The sequence below is a fragment of the Trachymyrmex septentrionalis genome, unplaced genomic scaffold, assembly GCF_001594115.1.
Source record: "Trachymyrmex septentrionalis isolate Tsep2-gDNA-1 unplaced genomic scaffold, Tsep1.0 scaffold305, whole genome shotgun sequence".
Taxonomy (NCBI): domain Eukaryota; kingdom Metazoa; phylum Arthropoda; class Insecta; order Hymenoptera; family Formicidae; genus Trachymyrmex; species Trachymyrmex septentrionalis.
This window is the reverse complement of record NW_017305469.1, coordinates 18,242-31,032: the sequence shown is the minus strand read 5'-3', so window position 1 is coordinate 31,032 and position 12,791 is coordinate 18,242. Positions and strand designations below refer to the sequence as shown.

Genomic DNA, 12,791 nt, shown 5'->3' with positions numbered 1-12,791 from the left:
ATCTTTATTAATAAAAATTAGGATAGCAGAGAGAGAGAGAGAGGAGGGAGGGAGAGGAAGAGAGAGAGAAAGGGGGGAGAGGGGGAGAGAGAGAGAGAAAGAATAAAAGAAACCTCGGGTATGCCACGCTAGAAGTGGCATTGAAGGGCTGCATTCATCGTTAGAAATTAATAAATCTTTTCCGAGAAAAAGTACTTAAACCATTGTAAAGCACAGATAAAAATTAAAATTGCATAGATAGAAATTGAAATTGCATTACATAATTGATATAGTTTCAAGCTACAAGAAATTTTTGAGAAGTATTTAACCGGTATCATTTAAACGGTTTCTTTAGCTTTAAAAGAAGTATTATACACTATAATTTCTGAATATACGTGAAAGAATCAAAGAACGACGTAAAGTGGTTGATATTATATCTTTAATCTCTGATTTATTTGATACTCCATAGAGAAAGAACATAAAACGTAGTAGATGATAACCGTCGTATCATCGACCGGAAAGCGTTATAAGAGTAGCAGTACGTAACTTATTGGGAATATAAAAAGAAAAAGGACGATCATAACAACGTTCTAATATGATAGTGTTACGTTTCGCCGCTGTTAAACAGTATTATTTTTTTACGACCATAATCGCGAAATTATAATCAATACAATACAACTCAAGTCAAATTCTACTATAATAAGAAAGAATGATATTTAAAAACATTAATCTTTCAAATAAATTTTAAAATTTTAGGAGAAATAAACAAATTGCTATAATATAGAAAAAAATTTTTAATTTCTTATTTCTATTTAAATTAATTTAAATGGATGGAGATTTTGGAAAAATTTAACTTTAACATCGAAATACTTTTACATATATATAAAACAATGAAAATAAAATATCGAATAAGAATTAAGATACATTTTCAGATATTATGAATTAATATTATGAATTCATCCAAATGTGTAATTTTCCTTAGGCTAAATATCCTTTTATGCAACAAAATCCGTAAATTAAGTATTATAAAATACATACTTTCAACACTTTGATGAGATTCCTAAGACCCGTGTATTTTTTCAGCAATCTGTACAGATCATTAGTCATCTGGGTATTCTCAGCTTCAATTTGCGCCGTCGTCATATCTATACGAAGCAATCAATTCATTAATTCGTTTCATTTCAATATGATTTTCATTTTAAATACTCGAAAATATATTAAATCATGAAGAACATAATTGTTCTGTAGCTTTTAATATAAATATAAATATGGAGTCACACACACAATTAATAATTTATTTAAAAAATTCTATATGCCTCTTAATAAATTCTAAAATACAATATTTATTCCGTATAATTAATCTTTTTCATTAAATAGCTTTTTATATTATTAAATAGCTTTTATATCAATCACGCGATATAAAAGTGCTACATATATCGACGATGTAACAAATTTTATAAAAACTTTTTACTATAATAAGAGAATAAACACGAACCAATGTCGGATGTTGCGTGTAGTTACATCAACATAGTTTGCTCGGCATTCCAGCAAGAGGCATTAATTAATGCTCAGGAAAATATTGCTTTTACTGGTAAAATGAAAACCGAACGGAAACGTTGGCTGTTAATATGTATACATGTATTTACAATACATATACCGAGAATCAAACTGTATAGAAGTATTGGGACAGCAATTTGATCAGAAAAGTATTTTCAAACTGTAACTTTTTTAAATTTAATGTTATTCCAAAAGTTTATATTGTCTATATATTCTTATTGCCAGTGTTAGTTGGAATATTTTGATAATAGTTTCTGTTCTTCACCATATATTGTATATATTCAAAAAAATAATTTGCTTTGATTCTTCTTTATCAAAATATAAAATAAAATAGAGTCATGGAAAGGTATCTACAAGATAAAGTAACAAAATATAATAAAATAAAACTATAATAGATATACATATATATATATATATATGTGTGTATCCATATATAGACTCAGAAAAAATTTCCAATCAATTAACCAAGTTAATTAATGGTTTTAATTAACCATTTTATTCGAGCCATTTGTATCGAATGGTTTCAACTAGAATTTACATTCTACTATGATATAAAGAAAGAGGAAATGATTCTTTGATTAAACAAGTGAGAAAGGACAGAATATTGTACCTGCAGTGAATATTTTTAATTACGGCTTCGGCGCGGCGCACTCGCGTTATCGACAATTCACGTTGTTAATACATTTTCTTTTTTGCTGAAGTAATTTATGAACCCGTGATAATCACGCCCAAGCGCTCGATCGTACAATGTTTGTATTCGCATTTAGGGTGTATGTACGAGACAAAGTAAAGAATAACTTTCGAATAATTTTCCATATATATCGCGATGACAAATATGATAAATTTTTCATGTTTCCTAGAAAAATAATGAATTGTACGTTCGTTAAATATTTACAAGAATGTAAAAACTAGCCTAAGCAAGACAAGAAAAAGAGATTCATTACACAAAATACTTATGTAACTTTTCAATTCTACAACTTCTAAACTGCCTCCAAAAACTCGAATTTTCTGACTTTAACTGGAAAGAAATGAAATTCGTTAACTTTTTAATATCTTATTAACAAAATATTTATACGAAGTAGGGATATCCGAATATCCGGAAAGTATCCGGTATTATCCGGCACTTTTTTACTATCCAACTGGATAGCCGATCATATCGTTAATATCCGGGAAATATCCAGTTGAAATTTGATATCATTAAATTGTTAATTTTTTCTTATACAAATATTCTAGAAATAAGTACACATATATATGATGCTATAATAATCTCATATATTGTTGTAAAATTACAATCTTTTTCCCCTTTTTCCTTTCTTTTTTTAGAAGACACTTTTTCGGAATCAGGACGGATATCCAAGACAGAAGGTAACATCGGATGTCCGGTATCCGGTATCCGATATTCGGTAATTTTACGATCCGGTGCATTCCTAATACGAAGTATTAATAATCGATAGCAACGCTATTGTACGCGCTACGCACGTTTTATTTACCGCGTGTCTCTCTATATTCTGTGCCTGTCAGGTCCTTTATGCAGCGCGGACCTATCTAATTCTGTTCACAGAAAGAGCGTTGCCTGCACTGTGCGCGCGGCATTGCCTTACTCTCGAGTACGCTTTCGTCCTGAACCAGTGAGTGTTAGCGCACGTTTTTTGTAAAAGGATGAAATACACACTGATTTCAAGATTACGTGACGCAGTTTTCAATCATTTGGTCCTTCGATAATCAAATATCATACATATCAGTAATCAATATAAAGGCCACAAGGCCACGTCAATAAGAAAAGCAGTGCTATACATAGCGTAACAGGCACAAGTCTACACAGCTATTTCAATGTAATATTGCGTCAATATTATCGCATTAAATATAATATGAAATAGTTAAATATAATAAAATTAATAACATATTACACATATGTTTTATTATAATGTGTACAGTGGAATTTTGATATCTTTAAATCTCTCTCTTGGACATTATAACGGAAAATGACGGATATTTCCGATTTGAAAGCTTTTTAAAGGAAAATCAATGAATCCGTATCTCTTTCGTATAATTTATTGTAAATGAAAAAAGTTACTATTGTTTCGCACAAGTGTATAATATATAATTGTGTAGGTTTTTTGTAATTGTCAAATTACCTACATATTAAGATATTAAGATTACAAGATACCTACACATTAAAATACAATATAATAAAAAAATCAATAAATAAAATTTATTTAAAAAAATTAAATTAAAAATTAAACTAAAAATTAAATTTGAAATCTCATTAAGCGAAAATTAACGAGTCAAAAGAAACCATCAAAGATTGATTTACAAATAAATAAATTGATTTCTTCATTGAGTCGCATCGATTGAAGGTGTTAAAGTCAATTAAGATTATAAGATACCTACACATTAAAATACAATATTAAGACATAATAAAAAAATTAATAAATAAAATTCATTAAAAAAATACAATTAAATTAAAAATTAAATAAAAATTAAATTAAAAATTAAACTTGAAGTCTCGTTAAGCGAAAATTAACGAGTCAAAAGGAACGATCAAAGATTGATTTACAAATAAATTAATTGATTTCTTATTCATTGAGTCGCATCGATTGAAGTTGTTAAAGTCAGACAATAATCAAAGTCGCAGCTAGGAAAACGAATCACACGGACGAAGAGCAATCGACAGAGGACAATGGAGAACTGTTTTCCTCCGGCAAAATCTACCACTATTACTGTTCTCGACAACGATCGCTTATCGTACTCTGAATACTCACTCTCGAGTCTTTCGATGCGGTCTCTCTTAGTCTCAGCCTCCTCGGCGAGACGCGCCGAAGTTTTCACGCCTTCGCCGCTTTTGTGAGTCTTCTCCATGATGGAACAAGCACGCAGCACGAAGGCGGGCACAGTCTCCTGCTTCTCTTGTCTCGGTATATCCACCAGCGTCCAATATTGCGTCTCCAGCTTAATTACGTCCTGCAAGGGCAAAACCGTCGGTAGCTCGGGCTACTATCGTAAAAAGAAAATGGAGGGAAAAAAGCAGCGCGTTTGTGCAAGCTGATCAGCCATTGTACAGCGAATCCTTTTATCTGCGTGTCTTCGAACGAGTCATTGGCCCATTCATCAGACGCGGTTTAGGTTAAAGAGTTCTACGTATTTCATCTACGCTTTAAAAAACGTAACATCATTAATCTTTATATCTAATCATTAATATTTATATCTATAATGATAGCTTACAAACTAAACTGTAAAGATATTTTGTCTACAAAAATTGAATTTTACTATAATTTTTCTGTCTGCTTCTTAAAAATGGTTTTAGCCACATATATTTCTTTACCCTTTTGTAATTAGATTAAATTATTCGTCGATCATCAATTACATTGTCTGACAAAATTTGACTTTTTTTTTCCTACGGCGATCACAATCCGCATTTCTTAATAGATTCAAGGTCTGAATTCAAATCCGTCAGCGAAAGGTGCCAAAACCAATGTTTTTTTGCTATATTTATCATTTTTTTGTGGTCCAACGAAATTTTTTTCAATTTTATTAGCGCCACTCTAAAGAACGAATCTTCACCTTTAAAACAAATTTTTATTTACTGTACGATTTTTTTTCATCAAGTTATGAACGTTTTCTGAAATGTAAAATGGTGGATCCAAATTAGCGGATTGAATGTGGAAAGTAGACAGATTTGGATAGATTGGAGGATCAAAATGCGAGAAGTGACATTTGGTCCGCCATATTAGATCCGCGATTTTGAATTTCTATATTTTAAGTTTTTCAGATTCGATATCAGTGATCTCTAGAAAGTCTAAGATACTTTTTCGATCAAATCTATCTATTAGATTAGTGCAAAAGTTGTGTCCAATTTATTGTTCAAACAGCTGCAATTTTGTTAAAAAAAACGAAATTTAAAAAATAAGTAATTTAAAAAATTTAATAAATTTAAAAAAAGGTTTTAAAGCTTGAAATTTTTACTTTCGAATGGTTTTTATATTTTTTAAATTTACGTGAGTTTTGTAATTTTTACATATAGAAACTACGAGTTAAATAAAACGGGAAACTTTTTCTTCACTTTGTAGGCCTGTTACATGTTCAAAAAAAAATTGCAAAAATTTTTGAATTTCTAATGTAAGAGCTTAAAGTTTTCCCTAAAATTTTTGAAAAATGTTCCCTATGATTTTTTGTTACTAAGTTGTTGCAAATTAAATAAAATGAATATTTTGACTTTGATTGCTTATAACTCCATCAAAACCATCACAATTTAAAAAAAAATAGATTCTTAAATTCTCTCATTAGATAGAGTAATAAGATTTAGATTTTATTTTATTTTTAACAAAAATAGCAGTTGTTTGAATACTAAATCCGGCACAAACTTTTGCACTGATCTAATACTTTCCAGGTTCAATCCGCTAATTTGGATCTATTATTTCACATTTCAGAAAACGTTCATAACTCGATAAAAAAAATCGCACAGAAAAAAAATTCGTTTTAAAGATAAAGATTCACTCTTTAGAGTGCCATTAATGAAATTAAAAATAAAATTTTGTTTGGCCATAAAAAAATAGTAAATGTGGCAAAAAAACGCTGTTTTTGGCTCATGTATTACTCGATTTATCTTGAAAATCTGATATGATGGGCATCTTTTTTGCTGGCAGATTTGGATTTAGCGACTTTATTAAGAAATACTGGTCCTACTTGCCGCAATTTTTTTTTGTTAGACTGTGTTATCAATAAAATATCAAGTTAATTTTAATTTCATAATTTTTAATTATTTTATGATTCTTTTAGTTTCTTTTTCATTATTCTAATTTTGTTCTGTTTTAATTTAACATCGATTTTTCAATATATCATTTAAATCGTTTCATATAAAAATTAATTCTAATTATTTTGTGTCATTCAATTCTATAACAATAATATAGTTGGTTACTACGATGTCGACAAATAGCAAGTTTATGCATTGTCTTTACAATAACAAAGTAACAATTTTATCTTTGTTATAGTGCTAATGTATTAAATATTTCATTTTTTTGCTCGCATATAAACACTTTGAACAATATACTTCGGAATTACACAGCCGTCGATGGAATAAACGGCGCCATTTACAGAGTGCAATTTTATTTCGCATTCGCATCACTCGAGGATTAATTTCAAGTTTTTTCTCTGACAAGAATAAACTCCGAGCTCTCTCGATTCTCTCGATAGCGGTTGTTGCGGAACGAAAGTTTACACCAGAAACAAACGTCGTCGTCCGAGAAAATGCACCTGCGGGACCAACGATTGCGAATCGCTGTGTATACACCCCCGGGGGAGTAAAAAAAGCGAAAAAAGGGAAAAATAGAAGAAAAAAAGATGACGATAACGTGCGTTCGTCTTCCACGCCGACTACAAATATATCCGGCAATCGTGCTGACTATCTTTTGCATGCATCTTTATTTGTTGCTTTGTCCCGTAGGTGCGCGATCTATTTCTTGAATAACAAACGTCGCGCCCGTTGCAGCGTGCATTTTACATAGGTACTTCCTACGTAAAATAAAACGGCTGCGTTTTGAGTTTTTTCCTTTGCCCGTTCGTCGGTTTTGTGCAGCTGGGAATTTCGCGTCGAGTTGCACACGGATGAGTCCGGATATTTTGCGCTCTGTTGACTATTTACTGACAAAATATCATATACATCTGCCATTTTTCCGCTGTTTTTCACTGCACCTTTTTTTAAATAATTATTGCTTCTCCAGTAGTTTCATTGAATATCGGTTCGATTCACAAATTTAAATATATTGTTGAAAAATTTCAGAACAAGTTAAATATTATGTATTCGTAAACCATATTTTTATAATTCGGATATAATCACATTATTTTTTTTACATAAACAATCATTTAAGGTATTTTTACACCCTAATTAAAATCAAAATTATTATCTATTAATGATCGTTTTCCGATTTATTGGTACTTGAGAATATTATGAATTTATTTTTAATTTCATGAAAAAAAGTAAGAACCCAAATAAATATTAAACGAGATAAGCACATTTTTTTAAGTAGCGTATTATGGCAGTAAAAAATAAAGACTTTAATTAATGTAACGCTTGTTTAATTGCAAGTTTATGCTAGAATTGTACATTTAAAGATTCGTAAAGAATAATTATTAAAGAAAGAAAGAAAATGTGTCCAAAAAGGAAGACAACAATATTCTATTTCACAACTGATATTTTTTCTCCACTGGAATGTAAAAATATCCCAAGTGATTATTCCTGGATTAATAAATTTACATCATACACTATGTGATTATAATTATTTATAATTTGTTGCTATTTTTTTCCATGATTTCTTTATCCCAGTCATGTCAAAGATTAGCTATCATGTCTATGTATTAAATACTACATATGATTTTGTAAACAAATTTGTTTTATTTTAATTGAAAAGTAAATAGAGAAGTTAAAAGAAAAATGAAATACAATAACGTTGAGAAGCGTGAAATTATTTTTCACGAAAAAAATTCAACGGGCATCATATTTGTTATATGTCTGTTATATTTAGAAATTATTTGCTAGACTTTATATATATATATATGACTTTATGTGTGTGTCTTGAAAAAAGTCTATTATGAACTCAGTAAGTTAATTACAATTTACATTATGGTTACAAGTTAATAATTAGTTCCTTAGCAATTCCTTAACAGAGAGCCGAGCGCAAGTGATTCAACTGGATTTTAACAGGAGCGAGTTGCTGTTCTCGGTTTATCGTTTACCTGTACACATCAAACAACATAATTACAACGTAATTATGTCAAGCGACAGTTTGGCACTGACGAGCACAAAGCATGGGACAAAAACACTTGTGTGTGACATCTAATTACGACGCTCAATTTCTCCTGTCTTACCTTAATCATATTTTTCAGGAGATTATAACGCTGGAACACGTTGCGCACTTGCTTACTGTCGGTGTACTTGCACATCAGTTCGACGAGGGCCCTCTTGGCGGTGTCGTAGCTGCCATCCAAACGTATCCTTACAACTCTCAGCCTCTCGTTCGTCTCGATCACTTCCTCCTTCGTTTGTCCACCTGCGTCCGCCGCAGAGAAGCCTTATTGCAATTCGAAAAGTATCGGAAGCACGGGCAATTTTCCCTCGATTACGGGTACTTCTGTCGTGCATCAACGCATTTTACTCTCATGATTGTATTTGATCGATTTTCCTTATCGTGTGCTTCAATCATTGCGCGTCGCGTTTAACAGGGCCGTTAAATTAAAGCGCGATGGAAGCGACGAAGGCATCGCGCATGCGAATGTCGCCTTCAATTAATTTTCAATTAACTCGACACTACGATAATGTCAAAAGTTTCGACATAAATAAATCGAGCATGATACGATAAGCAACTCAGTCGACGTGTTTCCGCTGTAATTTCATCAAATTTGTAGGAAAAGTTCAAATCCCAAAGATAAACAAAACCACATTTTGAGTTATATAAAATATGTTTCAAAAATTTTATTCCTCACTTTCTTATTCAATTTATATTAAATGATATTAATTTTTAATTGGCTTTTTTTGTGACTCGATTGGAAAAACGTATAAGTAATTTAAAAAATTATTGCGTAGTTAGGAAAAATGATTATTCTCGATTGTTCCATTAAGGCTAGATTGATTATAAATTCTTTGAGAAATTTGCCATTAAACTCGAGATTGTGGATATCCAGTATATATGTTATTATCGTACGCTAGGAATTTATCTGATCGGATCATTTCACCAACGGGGAACGTTAATGTCGGAATTAATCATAGTTCCACATTCGTCGATGGGAAAGCGTTAATCTAAGCCTGACAGAATTCTCAGCCGACGAAGTTTCCGTCCATTCAGCTAATACAGCGACAGTCGACACACCGTTACTCTCTGCTCCAATCGGAATACAAGAGTTTCCGCTTCGATTCCATTCATGGGACAACTAACAGCGTTCGCTGTTGGCAGACTGCCAGACACTTATTTCCGAATGATACGTACAAACGTTTCTATTGCTGATTCATTGGAATTACTATACTTGGAACGAATACTCGTAGTTTATCTTTAATTCGTTATTGAGCATGTATAGAAAAAGAAAGAATTACAAATATTGACATTTAATGTTGAGAAACGAACTAAGATTCAAAGCTAAATTCGTATACAAAAGTTGATTAATAGTTAATACGAATATGATATCTCGTACTCCTTCCTGTTTTGAAAGATAAAAGAGATCCCTTATAAAAATTTAGTATTGATCAATTTAATATTAAAAGATAGTAATTAATTACTTGTATTAAGTATTAAAAGTACTGTTCAAAATGCTTTCAGTACTCCGAATAAGTAATTATATTTACCTACTGTCTTCTAATAATAAATCGGCCAGTATTAACATTCTTTCTGCGCACAAGGGTGCAAATGCGCCTTAAGCTAATAAAAACGTAAATAAAATGTTGCTAAATGAAAAATTTCCAAAGTTTTCTTAAGAATGTTTCTTAAAATATTCGTACGCAGAGAGAAGGTTAAACTAGCCAATATTAAATTTCTGTAAGAAGAATATAGATATACGAATTATATTTAGAGAGCTTCTTTCTCAGACTATTTATATTCATAAGTTCAAAAAAAAAAATCGTTTACAGGAATTACCTTTATTAGATTGCATTTTTCAGGATGAGATTATCGAGAAAGATCATAAATTCACAATGGTTTTATGAGCGAGCCGTATAAAAAGCATTCTTAAAGTAAGAGGAAGCGCACGAACACTTCATCATTTCGCAGTCTTTTTCAGCGTGTAAGGTTATCGAGTCGCGGCGATTTGCCAAGGTAGCGGCTAAAGTTTAATTAAACTCCCACGCGAGATGAATGTGATAAAATATCGAACTTACTAGACGTGCCCTCGTCTTTTACGTCCTGGACCATTCTCCGCACGCTCTGCGTGAATTTGCCTACGAGATTGGTGCTAGCTGAAACACACAATGTTCGAATTTTTTTATAATGTTTTTTTGCAAACAGAACAAATATAGTATTTCACAATTTTGAATTAAACAGTCTCGTGTTGCTCGTCCGATGAATAACATTACAAAGTCAAATTGACGAAAACGCGCTTCTTTCCACCGTGTCGGATAAAGACGCGCGGGAATAATGGATGAGGTCCGCCGAGAGGATGAGAAAGAGATATTTTTTTTAGCAAGAGAGAGAGAGAGAGAGAGAGAGAGAGAGCAGAGGAGAGCGCAAACGTCACTCAGTGCATCCGGCAAGTGGATGACTTGACGAGAAGTACCAACATCGTTCGCGTCCGTCCGTGTCGGAGGACATAAAGCGCAGCGACACGGAAAAGCAGGCTAAAGCTTCTTACTCGTAAAACATGGGATTGTTCTTAAAGCAACCGTCCAAGTAAGCTTTTTAAAGCGATCGATTCGTCCCATCGACCGGTTGCCGCGGTTGATGCGACCGTTATCGGTAACAATTGAACACGAGCTATGCCTTTTCTGCATTATCGCACATACAACAAGTGTCGCATGTATGAACAGTCGCAGCCAGTCATCTATTTATATTGAGAGATTTCTCGCGAAATTTCTCGTCTGACATAATGGACAGCTTTATCACGTTTAATCCTCTCGGTCGGCTTAATCCTTCGCGAGATGAGACTGGAATACCGTCATACCTAACTGTGTGCCGTAATTTTCAAATAAAGCTCCGACTAAAACACCGGACACTCTTTTACCGTCTGCACTTACGTCGAATTCATTAGTATTTCGTTATTTCTTTATTTTTTCCCGTTTCTGACACAAAATAAATTACGGCGGTATTTTAATCGTGAAAAAGGAATTTTTTTAAAAATATCAATACAAACTATACTTAAGGGGGTCTTCTACATTAGAGAGTAAAAAAAGTCAATTTTTTTTTCATAAATCGATAATACAACTCTTCGAGAATACGTCTCGAAAAAAATTTTAGAGCAAAATTCGAAGTTTATCGGTATAAATTCAGCGCTTGTACAAGTGTATGCGCGCAGATATAATAAATAGATAATTAAAAAAAATCTTTTTTTTATTACAGTTTTAAAGTAATCTTAAAGCCATTTAATTTTCATTCTGGAAAATTTTTTCTATCTCTTGTAGTTTCGATGATATTCGCTTCGAAAGAAAAAAAATCGACTTTTTTTTTCGAGAGGATGTTTCATCCCCTAAATCCCGAAATAAGTACAAAACAAATATGGATCTAATATTTTTTTGTGCTCTACAACATATCCAAAGCTCATTAAAATCGGTGGAAATCGGTTCTCTTGTTAGTAGCACGAGAGAAGCCCGAGTAGCTCGTAGAATGGCTCAAATCAAATTGCACAAAATGAATTCCATGAAATAGCTGAAGAATTATTGTATGTCCCTGGAATAACAAATTAGCCTCTGAGAGCACTGTAAGTACTCAAGAACTAAATCGATAATTTTAAACGCGTTTTTCTTGAAATCTGTTTTTTGCGTTTTTTCAATTTTGTGTACACGATTGAAAAAAAATTTGACCAATCAACTTTTTATAGGGCTAGTTAGTTAGCTAATAGTCAACATCCTCGATAAACCTAAAAAATTAAATAAAAATTAACATTAATAATTTTTTTGTAATAAAAACGGCTGCTACCTAGTGAAAATCAAAACTTTTTTTTTCAAAGTTTTAATTTATATATAATTAAAAAAATTTTTTAAGTTCATTTATGACAAAAAATTGTAATAATTAAAAATATTTCTTAATTTTTTTGTCCGTATAACAAATCAAACAAATCAAGACTCCATATAAATCAAAGAACTGGAAAGGATACGGGCAGTAGAAGTCAAGCGCAGAAGACGTCGCGAAAATAATATATCTATGAAGTGTGTGAAACTTCTTTATTCACTAAACTCGCGCTTACATGTTTCGACTTACTTTTGAGCCCTCCTCAGAGACAACATAAACTAACATAAATAAACTGTGAATAAAAAATTATTCTATTATGATGAGTTTTAGTAGTACAAGTAAAAAATTTTACATTGAAACACGCGCGCGCAGTAATGAGTTTTTTCTGGCGTGATTTTTTTTATTACTCCCCAACTTTCATTTTCATGGAATTGATTAGCGTTTCAATGTAAAATTTTTCATTTGTAAGCTTGAATAATACTAGCTAAAACTAAAAGTGACTCACCGTGTCTGATACTGACTGGTCAAAATATCGACAACCGGTTTTTGAATAATTCATAGTAATGCTTGCGATATAGTTTGTGATTTGTGATCACGGTGAGCGTCCTTATTTTC

The 12,791-nt window shown here is 31.8% G+C and overlaps 1 protein-coding gene across 1 annotated transcript in view; it reads right to left on the bottom strand.

The window, feature by feature from the left end:
• LOC108749607 overlaps positions 1 to 10,466 on the bottom strand; it is an 11,656-nt gene extending 1,190 nt beyond the window's left edge. The window contains exons 1-4 of the mRNA XM_018488404.1: positions 10,394 to 10,466; positions 8,398 to 8,600; positions 4,299 to 4,497; positions 1,018 to 1,124 (exon numbers count right to left, since the gene is read on the bottom strand). Coding sequence (XP_018343906.1) covers positions 1,018 to 1,124; positions 4,299 to 4,497; positions 8,398 to 8,600; positions 10,394 to 10,427 — 543 coding nt within the window. The 5' untranslated portion in view covers positions 10,428 to 10,466. The remainder of the gene's footprint in view (positions 1 to 1,017; positions 1,125 to 4,298; positions 4,498 to 8,397; positions 8,601 to 10,393) is intronic.
• Positions 10,467 to 12,791: the final 2,325 nt, after the last annotated feature.